We start from the raw sequence: 21,442 nt of genomic DNA, 5'->3' as shown, positions 1-21,442 counted from the left end.
AGAGGTGAGCATTAGATTCGAGTAAATACGGTAATTTATTCTACTTCTCATACAAATACAGAGTTGGAAGGGACACTGAGGATATCTAGTCCAGCCCCCCCCTGCAAAGGCGGAATGTTGTCCCTTATGGGGATCGAACCTGCAACCTTGGCATTGTCAACACAACACTAACCAATGAGCTATCCACCTCTAGTCATTCTGGGGATCAAGGAGGAGATTTACAGGGCACTGCATGCTCTCTTAGAAATCCTGCTCACATCGCTGTCTAGCAAGGTGTGCTTCCGTAGCGTCCTAACTTCACAGCAGTAAAATTAGAAACAGAAATCATGTGGAATGTGTAGTGAACATCCATGCACAAGTCTCTCCTGGCCTTTTAAAAGTAATGCCTTGTTGTTGATCCTAATCAGCATCTTGCAGTCTCCAACTGCATGTTAAAAGTATAGGAAAACAGAATTATAGGGCATTTGGGGAAAGCCGATTAGAATGCAAAAACTGAGGCCCAGATGGCGATCTCCCATTGAAACTGACCCCCTAATTTCATTGGGTTGATTCTTAAGGGTGGATGAGGCACCATAATATTGTTAAGGGATAAAGGGGGGCAGTCCTCTCCCACAACATGCTCCGTTCACGGGGGCTAGCAAGTGAGGTTCCTAATCGCAGAAAATTGGATGAGCAGGTAACCCACACTTCTGCCATAAAAGCTTAAAAGAAGCAAAATTTATGCTACCAGACTAATGGAAGGGTGGGGAGGGGAATTCTTAATTTCTGTTAAACACACTCCACAGGCTTAAGGCTGGATAAGCTTGTTACTGCCACTGGAAACCCTGAAGCAGAAATCCAAGATGACACTTTAACATGGGTAAAAGATTTAGCTTTTTATTCCTCCTTCTTATGCTTCACATCTGTCTACTGCCAACAGTTATTAGTCAAATACCATAAATGGAGTGGAAATATGGGGCAAACATATTTGTTTGGCAGTAAGGGATAAGGAATGACAGGCTGACTTCCTGGTTTAGGAGTAACTGCTCCCCCAAGTCTCAGGTGAAGGCACTCGGGCTTCCCCCTGCATAAAGCAATTTACCGTATTTTTCGCTCCATAAGACGCACCTGACCATAAGACACACCTAGTTTCTAGAGGGAAACAAGAAAAAAAATATTCTGAACAAAACAGTGGATGTATGATTTTTGTGGTTCATGCTGTGGCCACAGACATGATATGTGATCTGATGGTGAATTTGGGGTGACCCAATGCAAAAATCCTGAGATTCCATGTGGATCCGTGCTTTATAACCACGTTTTTGTGCCATTGCGGCCCCATGAAACAGTGGATGTGTGTGTTTTTGGTGCAGGCTGTAGCCATGGACATGCTATGTGATCTGATGGTGAATTTGGGGTGACTCAATGCAAAAATCCTGAGGCTCCAAGTGCTTTTACCTCCCCCATCCCAAGCAGCCTCCTTTATCGCTAGTGTCCCTTATCTCCCTCCTGATCGCTTGCCGATCAGCTGCTCAGCGGCTTCATTTCAACACCCCCTTCTCTCTTTCTAAAAAAAAAAAAAAAAAACAAAAAAAACTGATCTGCTTTTCGCCCCTGGGCAATTCGGCTCCAGGGACCACACATTCGCTCCGTAAGACGCACAGACTTTCCTCTTACTTTTTAGGAGGAAAAAAGTACGTCTTATGGAGCGAAAAATATGGTATGCATAATATGTAGTGTGATCCAATACATGGTTACTCAGAATTAAGTCTGACTGTTTTCACAGGATCATACAAATGTTAAGAGCTGGAAGAGGCCCTAAGGGTCATCTAGCACAACCTTCTGAATGCAGGAATCACTGCTAAAGAATCCCCCAACAGATGGCGATCCAACCTCAGTTTAATAACCTCCAACAAAGGAGAGTCCACCATCTTCCGAAGGACAATTTCCCAAAGAGTGATGGGTGGCTTGGTCCATTTGCAGTCTGTGTCAATGTCACCTGTGGCCACTCCTAAGTCTATGGTTATTAAGAGTACTGTTAGCTAGAATTAACCAGAAAAGAAAAGATCGCAGAGCTGAAGTGAATAAAAACAAACTTTTAATAATGTACAACAGAAAATTGGACAGCCTCATTCTTATATTAAACAAAAGATTTCTTTACTATATTACATGTATTTACATTTGCATACTGAGGAGGTAAAGTGTCTAAGTGGCTATTTTACAGTCTTTTTCTAATAAAACATACAAAACCTGAACGAAATATAAAGATCAAGTAGGAATCAGGGGTAGGTGGACGAGAAAGTGGAAAGGGGGGGGGGCAGGGAAGAGACAGACAACAGTACCAGAATGATCTATTCTGAAGCCAGTGTGCCACCTGACAAAATCTTAATAGTACCAGCCAGGAACCCACACCTTCCATCTTCTAGATTTGAAAAAAAAAGTAATGAATGAACTCTTTTCCATTTGGAGGTTTGACGTCACCAGATTCTCTCATGTCTGCCTTGATGCCAAGATGAAGCTAGTCGCTCGTTCCCAAATGGAATTAAGAACTCAAATTCCATCCTGTGACTTACCTGAACTTCAGACCAGTGGACTAAAAACTTCTTGGTTGTCTGGCTACAGTTATTGGTTTTCTTCACTCTCCTAGGTGCCCTTAGTTTATGCCGTCTAAAAAAAGATCTCAGCAGTTATTGTAGCTGCACTGTTGGGTATGTCTTTTATTTGAACTTTTCACATTATTAAGAAGAAAACATGCACAACGGAGTGCAACTGTGTCTGTTTGAATTTTAAGAAGAAACTAGTGGCCCTCCGACTTGCCCACTTCTTTCTGATCTGTGGGGAGTGGGACAGAAACAATAGTCCTTTGAACGTGACATTAGGATTTCTATCCCTATTTATCTTTGTAGCAGGTGAAGCGGGAGCAGGAAAACCTCTCCTCCTTCAGACTGCTGCAATTTGCAGTGCTGTAAATTGCAACCCCAGCCAACGTCTACCTGTCACTGGTCAGATATATGTTAGAAGAGAGAAATGTGCTAAACGAGCATTTAGCCATGTAATGGCACAGTGCTTTTTAATGCTCTTTAGCTAGCTGCCTTGCTCCTCTTCTGATAGCGCTCCGGAGCAGCACTGAGCAAAAATGTGTTTCTGCTGCAAGAGGCTACCGCGGCCTCTTTGATAAATGCATATTATGATGACTCTAGAAGCCAATCGTTGTGATACAGCCTATCCCTTTTACCTTTCAAGGTGCAGCGCTACACAGTTGGCTTATTCATAAGGACACAACAGAGGTGTGTCTGTGTAGCAGTGGTAAGTTATTGTAAGATATTAATTAGGTGAGTTGTACTCCAATTCAAGCTGCTTTTACATCAGGGACAGTCATCAACATGCCCTTCAGATGTGTAGGCTACAACTCCCATCATTCCTTGGCTATTGGCCATGCTTGCTGGGGATGAAAGGAGGGCATCATGCTGTCTGCCTCTGCTTTACATAGAAGTAGGTTCTCATCACACTTCCAAGTGGTGTGCTTATCACTACAATGCCATAAGTTTGAGTGTACAACTTGCTTCTTGGGGGAACACTCAGAATGTGTTTAGGCACCATGTTACACTACAGCTTCCTCAACTCTTCCAGTCACCAAGGCCAAGCAGTTTCAAAGGACAATGGCTCCCTTGTTACTTAAAAAAAAACCCCAACCAACTAAGGAGAACTTAGCAATGGAATTATGTTACCGCTGCGAGTTGGACATGTGAATCTTCCAAATTTAAGCCTCCATGATGTACTATCTTCAGCTTCCAATGTCAGCAACCGAGTAGTCAATTTTTCATTGATGGGAATACATGATCTAGACAAATGTCGAGGTGCTTTTCATCTTAGAACCAAGTTGTAGAGGTGATTTGGTAAGCTGTGTCCATTTGCTGGAGAGGTGTGGTAGCCTCTGGCTCAAAAGCAATCAGAAACAGAATCACAAAAGGCAGCAGGTTTTACGAGAAGGGCAAACTCCACTTGTCCCTCCGTGAATAAGAGCGCCTGAGATTTTCAAAACACAGCCCTGGAGGAAGCTACAGTTTGCTTCAAACCAAAAGGAGCGTGTAAAACTGACTCCAATACACAACACGACACTGCTTCAACTTTACATACTGACATAGTTGAGAACAAGAGAAGGGGCTGAAGGAGGAAGAGACAGAGACGAACACCTACACCCACAGACAGCAAAACACACAATGTTTTATATACGGTACTTAAAAAATGCCCTGTCTCAGAGTGGACATAATGTCTCCTCTCAGAAGTCAGGGCCCACAACTTGAGTAAAAACAGTTCCAGTGTAAAATTGAGCTGTGTGCATTTTTTTTCAGTATTTTTTTTTGTAGTGATTTCTTTAAAAAGAGAATGAGAGGTAATTATCAATTTTACTTCTCTTATAAAGAATAGTAAAAAAAGTTAAAATCCAGACCCTCCCAATTAAATAAGAATTAACAAACAATAGTCAAACCATTCCAGTTAAAAGTTATGGCTTCAGGAGTTATCTACCACAAACACCCAACCCACATACTATGGAGTTTTCAACGCATTATTTGCATCATAATACAGTCTTGGGCTGTTCCCAAAGCAAACACGACAGCCAAATCAGTCTTATTACACCCTGATCATTTAACTGAAACAAAATGCATGCAAGTTAATCCATTCCAAACTCTCCCCCCCACCCCATTCCAAGTGACACATAATCACTTCCAGAATACGGGAGACCATATACATATATATATACACACACACACAAACATATATATATATACACACACACACACATGCGCGCGCGCACACACACACACACACGCGCGCGCACACACACACGTACACTTTTAATAATAAAAAGTTTAGTTTTGCAGTCATCATTCCTTAAGGGATAAATCTTCACAGGAAGCCTCTGAACACACTATTTTGCCACAGATGCTTCATTAGAGAAATGTTTAAAATGCTAGAGTTGTTTCTTGAGAAATAGAACGGCAATGATCCTGAAAGGTCAACTGCTTCCCACAGCCCTACTTTTGCCTTGCTTCCTTTAACCAGGAGGACCAGCACTGATTTCACCTGACACCTATTCCTTCTGCAGATTGGACTGCCTGCTAAGCAACTGTTGCCACCCAGCCCTGACAACACAGGAGGACCATGAAACTAAAAAACACACACACGCAATAAAATCTATTCCCTGCTTTGAAAAGAAGGGAAGGATGGCAGTGAGATAGTTTTGTGTAGTGCCCCGATGGGTCTAAAAATTGGCAGGGAGGATACCCTCGCATCCTTCCCTAGCGAGAGGAAAAAGAGATAACGATGCTCAACGTGTGGGACAAAGAGAGCACGAGCACCTGCACTTTCACACGAGGACGCTCTACATTTGCACATGCACAGGGGCACAAGCGGACACGATAATACCAAAGGGGCACAGGGACACGTACCTTTGCACATGCTCACGCTGCTGAACACTAGTGGCTGCGGTGGCTTAGGATCTGTCAAACTAGGAAAGGACTAAGAGCTTCACATGGCCAGACAAGGGAGCACCCAAGTCTTGTGTGCGCATGTGTGTGCATATGTTGGTCCTCAAGCACTTCCCTAAGCCAGAGGGCTGTCTCCGACAAGCACGTCGCGAGGATTTATAGGGATTTCCATCAGAGAAACAACAAGATACGGTTGCGGCCAACTTCTCTCTCTATACAACAAGCCCATCCTTACGGTCTCCGGAGGGCATTAGAAAAAAAGAGATGACTTTCACTCGTGAATCAGGAAGGGAGCCAAGTCTGTGGGTGTCCACTTTCCTCACCTAACCTGCACACCAAGTTGTCCAGCTGATAGGAGCAGGCTGTGTAGAAATACGAGGTAGGCCTTCTCCACCATTCATCAATTCTAGCATGGCAGCTTTTGCGCAGTTTCCTCGGGAAAGGGGCTTGCGGACTAAACTTTCACATCCTCGTGGAGACTGAGATGAGAAAGAGTTTTCTTGATGCGCAAGGCTGTTAGTCGTGCTGCTCCATTGGCATACCAGCACTCGCGCATCATTTTCCCCATAACTCGCAAAGACTAAAAATGAGGGGGGGGGGAGAGAGAGAGAGAGAGAAAGAAAGAAGACATCAGGGATCTCTCAATGGCATATTCAATGCAATGTCTCTTTCAGTCTACATAGGACTCGTTGCATATGCTGTATGGGTATGTTTTATTTCGCTACAGACAGCATAGCATACGAAGATCGATCCATGCACAGACATGGCCTTTCTAATTCCCTTCAAGTGGAGCATTTCTCTATCCCTGAGAGCAGGGTTTTCCAGTCACCATGTGGCCATCACACAGGTAGTACCACCTGCATAAACTGGCTTCTGTTTACCGACACTATCCACTAGATTAAGGAGCGGAGCTACCGTATTTTTCGCTCCATAGGGCGCACCGGACCACAGGGCGCACCTAGTTTTAAGGGAGGGAAATAAAGGAAAAAATGTTTCTTTCCCCCCTAGCCCCAAAGAGCAAAGAAGCCAAGACAGTGAGCAGGATCCATCCCGCTGGCTGTCTTGGCTTCCTCTTTAGCCGTGCGCAACCTCTCCAGCCGGGAGAGGCTGTGCACGGCTTCATTTTTAGCCGCGGGGCTGGGGCGGGGGAAGCCCGAGCTTCCCCTGACCCCAGCCCCCAGAACAGGTCCGGGAGCGGCAGCAAGGTTGCGCGTAGCCTTGCCGCCGCTCCCGGAGCTTGCGGGGCTGGGGGCGTGCTCCCAGCGGGAGTTGGTGCTGCACTCCCCGGGCTTCAGGCTGCTATCCGCAAGCCTTCGGAGCGCGGTGGGAACTCCTGCTGTGCTCCAAAGGCTTGCGGATAGCTGCCTGAAGCCTGGAGAGCAAGAGGGGTCAGTGCGCACTGACCCCTCTCGCTCTCCAGGCTTTAGCGAAAGCAACGCGAAGCCTCCGGAGCGCAGAGGGAGTGCTCCCTCTGCGCTTCAGAGGCTTCCCATTGCTATCGATGAAGCCAAGGAGCCTGCATTCGCTCCATAGGATGCACACACATTTCCCCTTCATTTTTGGAGGGGAAAATATGCGTCCTATAGAGTGAAAAAATACGGTAGATCTTGCAAAGGGGTTCTTGAGACCAGACAACCATCCAATTGCAAAGTGCACAGCAAGACCAGGCAAAGCACTGCACAAGTGTCTTCAAAACTCTTTTTCTTTTTTTCTTTTTTGGCTTGGTCAGATTTTTACCTGCCCCGCATCTGATCTCAGGTGTAGGGCAGGAGGGCATGGCTTGGCTGAAATGGCTAAGAATAAGAATAAGCCTAATGGTTTACTCCCAGACACATTAAATGCTCAGCGATAAACCAAATTCCTATTAGATTTAATTCCAATAATTATTATCAATATCAATAAAAACAACACACACGGCCAACGTGGAGAACAATTTTCTAAATGTGTTTTCAAACTGCGTCAATCAGCCTAGATCAAATGGGAGTACAGTGGTACCTCGGGTTACATACGCTTCAGGTTACAGACTCCGCTAACCCAGAAATAGTACCTCGGGTTAAGAACTTTGCTTCAGGATGAGAACAGAAATCGTGCTCCAGCGGCACGGCAGCAGCAGGAGCCCCATTAGCTAAAGTGGTGCTTCAGGTTAAGAACAGTTTCAGGTTAAGAACGGACCTCCGGAACGAATTAAGTACTTAACCCGAGGTACCACTGTATGGTCATTCAAGTGTTCTAACACACACCATATCTCACCTTAGTGTGGTGCTGGACCATTTCAAAAGAACCATTTGAAATTGCATGCTAAAAACAGGGTGCTTGGTGGAACATTAAGAGAACTGTTATACAGTGGTACCTCGGGTTAAGTACTTAATTCATTCCGGAGGTCTGTTCTTAACCTGAAACTGTTCTTAACCTGAAGACCACGTTAGCTAATGGGGCCTCCTGCTGGCACCGCTGGAGCCCGATTTCTGTTCTCATCCTGAAGCAAAGTTCTTAACCTGAAGCACTATTTCGGGTTAGCGGAGTCTGTAACCTGAAGCATATGTAACTCGAGGTACCACTGTACTGTGTTCATTCCACCATCTGGACCATAAATCACTGACCCGTTTCACACGTTGTTTTTAATCATAGTGAAAATAAATTATGGTATAATGTGAAATAGCAGGCACTTCCACAAGGTGTGGTCTGGCTTGTCGCGTTGTCCGCTTGTGGTTTCTAATGGTTTAATGTGACGTGCGAACCAGGCCACTGACTGCAAATCAACTCCTTTGTCTCTCAGAGGAAGCAGAAGTTGCACTTTCAGAATCCCAAAAGATGATACTGGTCTCACATAGTTAGCCACCTCCTTTTAGCACACTGAAATCCTGCCTTCTATAGGTAGTTTTAGTTCTCCATTACAAGAGTATTCAGGCTGCCATAAAAAGCTTGCACAGGCCTTGCTCACAAGAGTTATACGAACAGAGGGCTAGTGTTTCCCTTTCTGTCCTAGCTAATGCGGCAAATGTTATTAGTATTAATATTGTCGGTACCTCTTGTTCAAGAAGCGTCAAGTTGTTATAGTCTTTGTCACAGTCTAACTGTACCTCGTAACTCTGCCACCAGTTGGGAACATTAGGCCGTAGCTTCTGGTCACATACAACCTTCCGCATTTCTTCTATGGAGGGGTCAGACGGTACAAGGTCATAGTATGGCAGCTGATATTCTTCATGAGTACCTAAAAGATTGAGGATGGGGAGGGAGAGAAAAGCTAGTCACACGCCCCAAACAAGAAACTATGCAAAACAGAACTATATTAATACACTGTTGCATCTAAGAGTGAGAGAGAGAGAGAGAGAGAGAGAGAGAGAGAGTAATCTTCAACAAACTCAAACAGAAATTAGAGAAAAGTTTAATGACATTACATACATTAAAATTCCTACACAATTACCGTATTTTTTGCTCTATAAGACTCACTTTTCCCCTCCTAAAAGTAAGGGGAAATGTGTGTGCGCCTTATGGAACGAATGCAGGCTGCGCAGCTATCACAGAAGCCAGAACAGCAAGAGGGATTGCTGCTTTCACTGCGCAGTGATCCCTCTTGCTGTTCTGGCTTCTGAGATTCAGAATATTTTTTTTCTTGTTTTCCTCCTCCAAAAACTAGGTGCTTCTTGTAGTCTGGTGCGTTTTATAGAGCGAAAAATACGGTAATTGAAAAAGCACCGCTGTACCCACAACTGTATCCTATCTTACATTCCATTCGACCAGAGTTTTCCTCCATTCACTTTCAATCTGTCTCCCAGCTTCTTTCCTTGCCGAAAGGCTCTGGAGTATACCAAGAAGCCAAGCGGGAAAGGGTGCTCAGGGGCAATTGTGTCAATGGCCCGAGCCGTGCGGATGTTCCACAAGTTGGCCAGGGTTTTGACAGCAGCGGCCGCCGTACCTCTCGCACCATTTCTCTATTTCCAGCACAAATCTGAAATATTTTAAGGACACAATGCAAACCCTTTGCAGAGCTGCGAGGCAACCACCACATCTGCAGTCCTGCTCAGGGCAGGTGAGGAGCAGCAAGTTTCCTGCAATCAGGACAGAGTTGAGGACAATGCTACCAATGACAGTGAGACTAGCTTGATTCCCCCTGTCCCTGGAATGCCCTGTTTTAGGAGCCTTCCACAGGCAATGCTGCTGATGGCACTCGGTGTTAGGATATAGTTCCATTCCACCTTAAAAGGGTACAGGCATGATGTTTGTGTATCACATGCCTGTTTACTCCCAGCACAGTCTGCTGGGAACTTACGTTGTATGTTGCTATTGCTATGCGCCTGTTTTCCTGGACACGGAGGCAAGCAGTCATGTTTTCCTTTGTTCCTGAACTACCGTATTTTTTGCTCTATAAGACTCACTTTTCCCCTCCTAAAAAGTAAGGGGAAATGTGTGTGCGTCTTATGGAGCGAATGCAGGCTGCGCAGCTATCCCAGAAGCCAGAACAGCAAGAGGGATTGCTGCTTTCACCGCGCAGTGATCCCTCTTGCTGTTCTGGCTTCTGAGATTCAGAATAATTTTTTTCTTGTTTTCCTCCTCCAAAAACTAGGTGCGTCTTGTGGTCTGGTGCGTCTTATAGAGCAAAAAATACGGTACGTTGAAGAAAGCTGTAAATATGCTCTCTCTGTCTCCATCTTCCGTTGTGGGTGATTTATACACCCTGCTGACAAGTGTGCACGGGTCTCAGAACATATCTGAGACTGAGTGTCGCTAATTGACTGATGCTGTTCCACGGGAGACCGGTGATCGTCCGGAGCCAGCTGGGGGCCTGCCTGATGCCCCCGTCTCCCTGGCAGTATCCCAACAACAGGCATTTGGAAAGGGAAGTGCTGTACCAGGAGAGTGACATGTGTCACTCTGTTGGTGGCTGTTGGCGTGTGGACAGCACAGCTGGGGGAGCTGAGCAGAGGGATACCTCTGCCACATCCAGCATACCCACCCTGCAGCCCAGAGTGGGGTGTTAAATTACTCTGCCCCTCGCTCACATGGGCTGCTTTTGCATAGTTTCCACTCAGCTTAAGTCCCAGGCTTTCCCTGTTCTTTCTCATCTCCTACTAAAGGTAAAGGGACCCCTGACCATTAGGTCCAGTCGTGACCGACTCTGGGGTTGCGGCGCTCATCTCGCTTTATTGGCCAAGGGAGCCGGCATACAGCTTCCGGGTCATGTGGCTAGCATGACTAAGCCACTTCTGGCGAACCAGAGCAGCGCACGGAAATGCCGTTTACCTTCCCGCTGGAGCGGTACCTATTTATCTACTTGCACTTTGACGTGCTTTCAAACTGCTAGGTTGGCAGGAGCAGGGACCGAACAACGGGAGATCACCCCGTCGCGGGGATTCGAACCGCCGACCTTCTGATCGGCAAGTCCTAGGCTCTGTGGTTTAACTCACAGCGCCACCCGCGTCCCTTCATCACCTATTAAGACACCCAATAATTGGAGAAGCAATCAGCTTTCCTCAGTCCATGACAAAGAATACAAAGGGGGGGGGATCTGAATTATAATGCCCACTACTTGACCATCAAAATAGCACACAGAGTGACCAGCACATTCTTGAAACTTTTCTGAAACAAAATATACCAATATATGAATTACCAAACATGCACATGTGAACTCAGATTAGGTCAGGTGATGTTGATTAATACTTCATGTTAATGACTCAGTGCATCCAAGAAAACAGGAACAACCATTTTAAAAGTCATCTAGAACAGAGACTCCACCCACCAAAGACATGTCAATAATCCCCACCAAACCCATTAGCGAGAGTCTGATTAAAATGCTGAGTCAATGGGAACAACGTGATCTTCTGAATCAGCAAGACTACTTCCTTCTCCAAACAAGACGGGCAGAGCTCCCATGCTCCTCCTAATTACATCTCTAGTCTACATCCTTTTAAAAATTTCTCTGCATTCGGATGGCACTGTTTTATTGCAACATTTGGAGCAGGCAGAAACCCTCTTAATTTCTATGCAAAGAAAAGAAAAAGAAAGCCATTACCTCCCGAGTTGCATCTCCGAGCAATTTCCCAATAAACTAGTCCCAGGGCATAGATATCAGCACATTTAAATGAATCAAAATGCTTCATGTTAATTGTTTCATCCAGAACCTCGGGAGCCATGTAGCTGAATCAAAATAAGAACAAATCACATTAATTACTATGACATCTATTGTGGCTAAAATCTAATACTATCATGGTATCTGAGAGTAATACAGAAGTATCATTTGCTGTAACTATGGCTCAAGAACCACAATTTTCAGGGCAGGCCCCTTGTTTGAAAGCCCATTCAACTGAACTGCACATTCTGACAGAAATTATTATTTTTTAAAATAAGTAATTATTGCCTTTACGTTAAAAAAAAACAAAACCTCAAAATGACATGAGCAGCAGGGGGCGGAACTTAATGTTCAGTTCATACAGTGGTGCCTCGCAAGACGAAATTAATCCGTTCCGCGAGTCTGTTCGTCTTGCAGTTTTTTCATCTTGCGAAGCACGGCTATTAGCGGCTATTAACGGCTTAGCGGCTTTAAGAAAAAGGAAACAAACTCGCAAGAACTCGCAAGACATTTCGTCTTGCGAAGCAAGCCCATAGGGAAATTCGTCTTGCGGAACGACTCAAAAAACGCAAAACCCTTTCGTCTAGCGAGTTTTTCGTCTTGCGAGGCATTCGTCTTGCGGGGCACCACTGTATTTTGTTGTAAATCTATACACACACAATGTCCTCTTGAGGGTGTGTGTGTGTGTGTGTGTGTGTGTGAATGAAATGATGTGAGAAGCCATGTCCAGCACTTTCCAACAATTTCAAAATGATGCCCATTGTTTCTGCCACCTCCCAAAAATGCTCGAGAGACTACTCACGTCTAAAAAAATAAAAAAGCTGTTGAAACAACTGAGAATAATAGTTGAAGTAAAATGCATGAAACACTACTGTAAGTCATCCCCAATTGCTTGAGAGTATTTGTGTGTGTGGGGGGGGGGTGATCACAGATAAAAGCGCAGTGCAAATTCTGCTCTTCTGAGTATGGGATTCACGCGAACAGTACAGAGAAGCAGTTGTTGAATTCTTGCGCTAGGTGTCCAGCTATTGTTAAAGTCAGATTACTGCAGTCAAACAAGCAGTTAACTAATTTCTTTTTATCATTAACATTAATAACAAATCTGCTGGTGACTAAAAAGGGGGGGGGGGTTCTAATGAAGTTAATGCATTAAAAAATGTTTTCAACTAGTCAAATGTCTAAGCCTAATGTTGCATGTAGGCAAAACAAATCAGTTAGCACTTGGCAAGCGTCTGATCTAGGAGAAAAACACAGAGAATATAAACCAGGGTTTGTCAACAGCTAGCCTAGGCTAGGGCTGGGTGATACATCAAAAAATTGTCCAAAACTGGATTAAAACCCATATCTGTTTTATAATTTTTGACCTGGCAATATATAACAAATTATGATTATTTGTGTGTGTGCGTGTGCGCACGCTATGCAAAAATCACAATGTGGGGAAAACCGTGAAGCCAGCCAATGCCTCTAATTTCACACATTGTGACATATCAGTATATTGCAATGCTTAGCTGGTGATATCACGAAGCTGAAAACCAGATACCGGTCAGCCCTAGCCTGAGCCAATCCTCTCTCCCCAACCACAAGTAAAATTTTCTGGCCAAAGACACACCAATTTGGGCAGCCGTCAGGGACGGGACTCAAGTAAAACAGAACTGGGATGGGCAGAGAAGTTTAAATTTCTCCCTGGTCTCCATCATTCAATGAGCAGGGAGGGAGTGAAAGCCTCACCTCACAGCTCATCTACGTTGATCAGCTGAGGGCTATGTGTCCCTTACCTCCGTATCTCTGTGTGTCTCATGTGTGTGAATTCTGTAAGCCCGATTTGTGTGTGACAGAGAGCATGGGGTGACCACATTCGCCATTGGTATGCTGCCCCTTGGCGGTTGGACAAGGGTCAATGTAGCCATTTGGCCAAAAATGGTCAGGCAGCCCTGCTATAGATGAAGCAACTGCAACAACTTTGGGTCGTATTTTTGGCTCTTCACCCAAAGCCGTCAACACTGAACCCCTGATCAGCTGAGCCACCATTTTCTTACCGCTTTGTTCCAACCCTCTGATTGGGGGCTATGTCAATTGTATCAGTAACAGCGTCATGGCGGACAGCCAGACCTAAGTCAGCAATGGCACAAGTTCCAGTCTTCTTCACCAGTATATTCTTGGATTTCAAGTCCCGGTGAGCAATCCCAGGTTTTCCTAGTAAAACGCAATGAAAGAGAATCCTACAATTGTCCTTCAGTGTAATGATAAAATTATTTGCCAATAATAAAGTCCAAAAAGGAGCAGACAGCACCACAAAAGCCACAAAGCTCAGTCAGTGTTAAAACTACAAACTACAAAGTGTTAACTACGAAGGAAATAAACAAGATCTCTTATCAGACTCAGTGCAAGAGCCAGTAGATAGGATAGTGGCCTTGGGCAGATATACATTGTTAAAAGGATAGTTTAGCAGATATGAACAAGCACTGGAACGGTAACTCCTTGGGAAACCAATCCTGATCATCTCAAACTACAGTTTTTCATGATTTCTAATGTAGGGAATTGTGGTTTATACAGGTTGCTTACTTGTTTTACCCTAAATTCTATTAGTCTCATTACCAGCCGACTTAAACTTTCTTCCTGCTTTCATCTAAAGAATGAGCTACTTCGTCTTCCCCGGTTTATGCTGGTCTTAAGAGAAGCCCTGTCGCTTCCTAAACGACCTCTGTAAAATGTGCATCTGTCAAACCTGTTTCTTACCTTGGGTTCCTACAATTTCCATGTGCAGGTGTGCTAGTCCACTGGCAGCGGACAGAGCCAATTTAATCATCCCCTCGATGGTTACAGTGTATCGGTTGAGGTAATCAAACAGAGAGCCATACTCATGGTAATCGGAGACCAACCACAACTGAGTCCAAGTGCCATTATCTGTTGGCAAGGCAAACGGAAGAAGGGCCCATCAAAAGGGTGAAGAAAACGGCAGCCATACTTTTGCGCTAGAATTCATTGAAGAGCAGCAGGTAGCATATACAACAAAAGGCGGAAGAGTTGAGAAAAATCTGTTTACCGTATAGAATAACAGAATTGTGGAGTTGTAAAGGATCATCTAGTTCAACCCCCTGCAATACAGGAATATGCAGTTGAAACCTGCAACCTTGGTGTTACCAGCACCACGCTCTAACGGAGCTATCCGGCGTGAATATGTTTGCAGACATTTACTATGGGGTCTACTAGGTCAAGTTCAAGGCTGCTGTGCTAGTAGTATACAAAGCCCTGAATCACTCAGTCCCACGATGCCTTACTTTGTACACTCTAAGTTGATCACCAATATCCGTTTCAACAATTTTTTATTGGTTTTTACACTATTTTCCAGCATAACATCCTTTTAAACATCATTTCGAAATTTTTGGCTATCATAGCCTAAGACTTCCTTCAACCTTGACTGATGGTTTTCTAAAGTCTTTCTAATGTGGGAAAACCGTGAAGCCAGCCAATGCCTCTACGTAGCTCCATTCATATTCCAGACGTTGTGATATATAGGTATATCGCGATGTTTATAACAATGTTGAAAACCAGATATCGCCCAGCCCTAGGAAAGGGACGGATCCCTGAAGCTGCCTGACTTGGCTGTCAAGAGAAGGCAGTGTGTGATATATCACATGCAACGTTCTTTTACTCCTGCTGTATAAACAGCTCCAAAGTGAAGCACATTGTTGTGGCATTACAGGAGCAAACGACTGGTGTCCCCAATGGCCAAGCACACATACGCACACACAACACTGCATACACTTGAAAGCAACTCATTTTATTCCAGCGCTCCTTGCCATCATCAGACAATGAATACTCTTTAATAGCTACTAATAAGAGCAACTGTTAACCTTCGTTTCCTGTTAAGATTATCAATTTTGCATGAGAGGCGCAGGATCAGGTCTATAATGCAAGAGCTGTTTCTCAAAACTGGCAATATCCAAGCTGGTACAGAGACATTAATTTTAAAAAGCGCACTAAGCTTAAGTGATTTCTATAGCAGCAGAAGCATCTGTGATGGGCTGGGTATGTTTTCCAGGTTGAGAAACTGAACAGCTTGGACAGAAACAGAGGAAATCAGATGACTTTGCCGTGAATGAAGTCCTAGGACTTACTTAGCCCCAAGCCACGCCAAGGGAGGTTTTGCTTGAACACTCTCACAGAAAAACTAATAAATGAGCCAGTCACAAAACTAGAAGCTGGTGAAAGTCAAAAGGCAGGAGCCCTCACAGTGTGTGAGGTTAATTGTTTCTGAAGGCCCGGGAAAAGTGACTTGTACACTGGTCTGCAATAAAATCAGTTTTGAGAAGGGAGTTATTTGAACTAGCTGAATTTGAAAAACCTTTTGAAGGGGGAATGTCACATGCTGCTTGGGAAGTGTGCCAGTGTAATACATCTGAACTCTGCACATATTCAAATTACGCCAATGTGACCAATGCCGCTTTGTTACGACAGTTAGCAATCAGAAGCCAAAGGCTGTGACTGTTGCCCATCTGCAAGAGGGAGAGGGATGGTTCTGGTTGCTCTACGCTTGAACCACCACCAGCCAAATGCAAAGCTGCCCCTGTCATGGACAGACATAGGCAAAGTGATACTCAGAGCTGCTCTGCTAGCCACTGCTGCAGTTTCCTGTGCTCAACTTAGAGCAGGGGTAAGAAAACTGCGGCCCTCCAGTTGCTGTCAGACTCAAACTCCCACCAGCCTCAGCTGGCACGGCCATTGGTCAGGGTCGATGCAAGTTGTAGTCCAGAAACATCTGGAGGGCCAGAGGTTTCCCACACCTGGGTCTAGAGTTAACTCACCCAAGGTTGAGCTCTCTCTCCTCCCATCTGGTCAGCCCAAATTGATTTTTCACATTCAACTCTTTGAGTGCTTCATGGTGACTCCCTTGAATTTTCCAGGTGAAGACCCTGAGAGTGGCCCTGTGCCTCCTATCATTGATCAGAAAGGAAGATTGAACCAGGTGGAGTGTCTATTATTGTATCATTGTGATATGGGGGGCAGGAAGAGGAGGGGAGAACTGCCCCAGCTGAATTTTGTCTTATGGAAGCCTTAAGATACAGAAAGACAACAGTATGCCTCCCTTGCCCATAATCCTTTAGCTTTCTAGTTTCTTTGCCTTTCTTCCTCCGCCAGAGTCAGTGTGAGGTTTTAGCCCTATCGAAACTGGCCTCTCACCAAAAACAGTAAAAAAATAATTGTGCTGTGTTGCTGCTTTGTCTCTCAGCACTTAAGGCATTCACGAACATTTCAGGATGACACATCAGCGCAGTCAACAGACACAAAGGCTTCAACCTCGCCATGAAACTATAATGTAGACTGCAGATAGCACAAAGCAATATTTTAAAATACAATCTGTAACTCTGGTTTGTTTACTGGAATGCAGAAGCAGCACGATACCTTTGTTGTCTGCAGCGATAAACCCCAAAATATTCTCATGGCGCAGCATGACCGTTTGGTAGATCTCGGCTTCTCTGAACCAGGATCTCTCTTCCCGCGAAGAAAAGATTTTCACAGCTACATCGCCACCACGCCACCGGCCACGCCACACTTCCCCAAAACGACCTTTGCCGATTATTTCCTGCAGGACAATTGTCCGAGCCACAGTGCGCTGGACAAAGAGCGGCAAACCTGCCAGCAAAAAGTTAAATTAGAGATAGGGAAGACAAAGCCAGTATAAAGAAGAAAGTTTGATTACGACATATTCAAGAGTCCAAATCAAAGATTTCCTGCTCTTATTAGGGCCTGATGCAGCAATTATCTTCTAAAGATCCAAAGTGTGGATGTCCTCAAAAGAAGCATAGCAGCCACGTCACTGAAACAGGAGCCTGAGTCTGCAGTCCTATGTGCACAACTGGCCTTTGCTATTGTGGCTGGCTGACAATGCTCAATATGCAGAAAGAAAGGGTTGAATTCAACATTGTGCTATGCTGAATGTTCTGTCTAATGCCAGGCAGAACAACCCCCTTACTCTCCATCTGTATGCCATTCTGGGGTTCTCCTGACCCCCGAGCCAATTTGGGGGGGTCACACATATGGGAAAAACCTGTTGCACAAGTGGAAGCCCTTCCACAGGGCTTCCACTTACAGGGTTTGTAAGCAGAATACCCATGCAGTAAGAAAGGGAAGTGTTGAAGAAGATCCCATAGGACAGGAAGCCAAGGTGGCTTGGCTTTAAGTACTCAAGAGCCCCTTAAGGTGGCCATGTGCAAAAGAGAGCAGGTTCCTTCAGCTTTACAACAGACGTGAAGAGGGAATTTCAGCAATTGTCATTTGTCGTGCAGGAACCCTGCCTCTTTTGCATCTGACCATGCTATAGGCAATCCATTTATGACTTCAGTGTCCCTTGTGGTGGCTATGAGTAGAAAACTGGCACATTCTCAATTCAGATTCCATTTTAGCAATGGGTACAATATGGGTACCATATTTGCGGCTTGCCCATTGCTCAACCTCAGTCAGTCCTGTGTGCAAAATGGGGACACTGACAATCTATCCTGTATGTCATTGGCAATTACTGAGATATTGAGAAGCATTCTGAATACTCTAAATGATATGCTAACTTGTGCCAAAGATATGCAGCAGATGTGAATGCAGCTATGCCAGGCCTGATTTGAACTATAATCTACACTGGGAAGGTGATAAGTCACATGGGCACCTATTGCAGCACATAAGGAAGTGGAGCAAAGGCACATCCTTCCTTTCCTGCCCATTTTTACCCCTGCTGTGCAACAGAAGGGAAAGGAAAATAACTGCTGAGAACTTGACTTTGAGGAAGAAAGCGCTCTCTTCTTTAACTTCATAACAAATGCCTACTCCAGACGAGAACAGCAGCCAATTTAGGGCCACTTGCTACTTGCTTTCAGCACCTATTGTTTAAACTGCAACACTAAGAGGGAGAATTGGTTTCAGAATTCCATCATATTAAAGAAAATGATTTAATAATAATAGTAATTTTATTATTTATACCTCGCCCCTGTGGATGGGTTTTCCCAGTCACTTCGGGTGGCTTACAGCATATATAAAAACATAGTAAGGTGAATATACTGCATTTTTACTAATATTAGAGCCATATAACATAGCTTAGCAACATTTTTTAAAAACAAAATGTTGCATAAAAAGGAAGGCATTTGTACCTGAGCCAGAGCCAGAGGTAGACAGATCATACACTAGATCTTGAAGGGTTTTGTCCTTGGATAGACACATCTCGCAAGATGGATCTTCCATGTCCAGCCGTTGACGATTGTGATATACTCGCTGGTGGTGGTGAAAGACAAAAACCACTATGATCAAAATGACGAAGACAAGGAACACTGGGCCTGCAATCACAGCCACAAGCTCCACAGGTCCCCAGCCAGAAGGTGTTTCGTCATCTTTCCGATGCCCTTGAGGAGAGACAAAGAACAAACGTTTCACCTTCAAATTCAAAACCAGCATGCATGCACTAATTTTAGATTGTATTTTAAAAGTGTGCAGAAAGGTCTGTGATTATGAAAACCAAAGGTATGGAGCAAAGAGAGATGAAAGATATTGGCAGGAATTTACACTGGTTACACTGAGGATGTGCACCCTTCCTCCATCGCAGAGACCATGAGAATCCCCTCCTTGTTTTCAACCAACTGCAGTTTGTCATTTCATCTGAATTAAAACAAACTGCGGTTAGGAGAAAATGGAAGGTAGGAGGAGGCTTTTGCTCATCACACTAAATCAGGGTTCAGCATTATATCTGAATCAGGCCACTATAATACTGAAAGAAAGTCTAAATGAATGGGATTTTTGTTTTCAGAAGTCTCTTCTCACACTGATATAGACAACTAATGGAATGTTGATGCAAAATAAGAAGACAAGCATTGCTTCAAAGTAACATAAGCTACTTCCATGGACTTATCCCATCTCCTTTATCCCCTCTCAAGAGTTTACTGCTTATTACTCAAATTGACTCCCTTTTTAAAATCCCAGAATCATGAAAATTTGCTCACTTCTATTGAAAGAAAGCTCTCTTAGGCCTTAAGTAACTATATGGCAGGAAGGCGCTTCTCAGGTGTGGCTTTTGCTGTTATGTTTTATGAAAGTCAGAAACTACTTGCATAAGCAGAAACTTCACTCCAACATGCAGCAATTGTCTACTTAACAGAACATAAAGCTGTTGAGTCCATAGTAGATATGCAGGCTAAGCGTATTAAGCATAACTTCCATAGCTGAGAAAATAGTCCCTCTTCATCTTTCCTAATTATGTAACCCAAATGTTTTGCTTTAAGTTAATTCACACATAAGTCTTGGACTGCATACACACCATATATTTAAAGCACATGACTTTCCCCAGCAATCCTGGGAAATGAGTTTACCCCTCACAGCGTTACAATTTCCAGGATTCTCCAGGGCAAATAATGTGCTTTAAATGTATGGTGTGCAGACAATCTAAGCCAAACCATAGTTTAGTGGAAACACACAAGTGTGTGGTTTCCTGGAGAAAAGATTGCAGCCTGTGTCTTCCTTCCTTCCTTCCTGTTGCTGCACTACCCAGATCTAAGCCATGGTTTGGCCAAATGTGTTGTCCAAATCTGGGCTTGTGGTTTGTCTCCTCCATAAGTTATAAACTCAAGAACAAACCTTGTGGTTTGTGTGTAAATTTACATATGCTTTCTAATTACAAAATAAACTTCGGGGGGGGGGGGAGAGACGCACAATTCATGGTTTGTCTGGAGTGGGACTAGCCATGAGTCCAGGTTCAGCAGACACACTAAGTCAAACCATGCTTTAGCTCAAATAGGAACCCTCACGCTCATGCATTTGTGCTAAGCCATGGTGTGGTTTAGCATTAGAATTTAAGGCACAGTAAATATGCATTAACCTTAATCCCCAAGTTTTACAAACACATTGCTTTTCTGTCAAGTCTGCCATGCAGACAGGCTCTCTATGATCTGACAGGAACAATGAGTTGCAATGGAACTTGATGTCACGAGGGGGAGCCAAAGGGATTCTCACGTGTACTTTTCACCCTCTGCAAATAAGAACAGAAGAGCAGCCGGGCAGCCTATCATCCTGTTTCCCAAAGTAGCAAACCAGACACCTACGGTCTGAACTGGTCCTTGCAGGCAAGCTACCTTGAAAACAGTATAGAGCCCTCATGACTACTAAACACCGAAAGGTAAATTCATGGATGACAAGGCTAATTCCTTTTTAAAGCCATCCAAGTTGGTGGCCACCACAACATTTTATGGCAGTGAATTCCATAATTTAACTATGTGCTGTGTGCACTTTTTGTTTGTCCCAAATTTCCTACCATTAAGCATCATTGGATGATCCTGCAGTCTAAATTTAAGAAAGAGAAAAAAACCCTTTTTCATCTACTTACTCTACACCAGGGTTTCCCAAACTTGAGTCTCCAGTTGTTGTTGTTTTTGTACTACATTTCCCATCATCCCTGGCCACTGATCTTGCTAGCTAGGGATGATGGGAGTTGTAGTCCAAAAACAGCTGGAGACCCAAGTTGGGGAAACACTGCTCTACACCATGCACAATTTTATAAACCTCTTATCCTGTAACCCCTTACCTTTAGTCTAAGCTAAAAAGCCCCAAACAATGTAAGCTTTCGTCATATGAGAGTTGTCTAGACCCTGGATCAAAAGCCTGTGAAGCAGCATTCAAGTGAGAGGGTCTAATATACAATCAAGGAATTTCATGCATAATTTAACTCCTGTCTAGGCCCTAAACAGGGTGCTAAAACTTGCATAGCTGTGAATATGCCAAAGGGCGGATAAGGTATTTAAATGAAAATCTAGCAGGATATGTGTGCTCAAACCTGTTTGGCTGTTCCACATAATATCTGTGTTTATAATGCTAACTGTTCTTATCCATTCCCTCCCCCCGCCCCCCAATTTATATTTTATTATTTTCCGTCAAGAGAACA

At 44.2% G+C, this 21,442-nt stretch overlaps 1 protein-coding gene and 2 long non-coding RNA genes across 4 annotated transcripts in view; 2 read left to right on the top strand and 1 right to left on the bottom strand.

The window, feature by feature from the left end:
* The window catches only part of LOC308471181, a 157,299-nt gene that overhangs the window by 59,527 nt on the left and 76,330 nt on the right, over nucleotides 1-21,442 (top strand). The gene's annotated exons all lie outside the window — the stretch shown is intronic.
* ACVR1B (activin A receptor type 1B) overlaps nucleotides 2,053-21,442 on the bottom strand; it is a 45,529-nt gene continuing 26,139 nt past the window's right edge. The window contains exons 3-9 of one of the 2 annotated variants that reach the window (XM_080994825.1): nucleotides 18,669-18,917; nucleotides 16,936-17,166; nucleotides 14,269-14,436; nucleotides 13,569-13,725; nucleotides 11,476-11,600; nucleotides 8,546-8,676; nucleotides 2,053-6,045 (exon numbers count right to left, since the gene is read on the bottom strand). In XM_080994825.1, coding sequence (XP_080850951.1) covers nucleotides 5,920-6,045; nucleotides 8,546-8,676; nucleotides 11,476-11,600; nucleotides 13,569-13,725; nucleotides 14,269-14,436; nucleotides 16,936-17,166; nucleotides 18,669-18,917 — 1,187 coding nt within the window. In that variant the 3' untranslated portion in view covers nucleotides 2,053-5,919. Of the gene's footprint in view, nucleotides 6,046-8,491; nucleotides 8,677-11,475; nucleotides 11,601-13,568; nucleotides 13,726-14,268; nucleotides 14,437-16,935; nucleotides 17,167-18,668; nucleotides 18,985-21,442 lie in introns of those variants that run through there. The other variant, XM_080994824.1, reaches the window with a different exon arrangement.
* LOC308471239 overlaps nucleotides 8,636-21,442 on the top strand; it is a 29,628-nt gene continuing 16,821 nt past the window's right edge. Inside the window, exon 1 of the long non-coding RNA XR_013982830.1 lies at nucleotides 8,636-8,764. This is a non-coding gene — a long non-coding RNA (uncharacterized lncRNA). The remainder of the gene's footprint in view (nucleotides 8,765-21,442) is intronic.

This window comes from Podarcis pityusensis (genome assembly GCF_964106645.2).
Source record: "Podarcis pityusensis genome assembly, chromosome: 2".
NCBI classification, from domain to species: domain Eukaryota; kingdom Metazoa; phylum Chordata; class Lepidosauria; order Squamata; family Lacertidae; genus Podarcis; species Podarcis pityusensis.
Note: the sequence above shows the minus strand (reverse complement) of the source record. Positions and strands in the feature narration are given on the sequence as shown.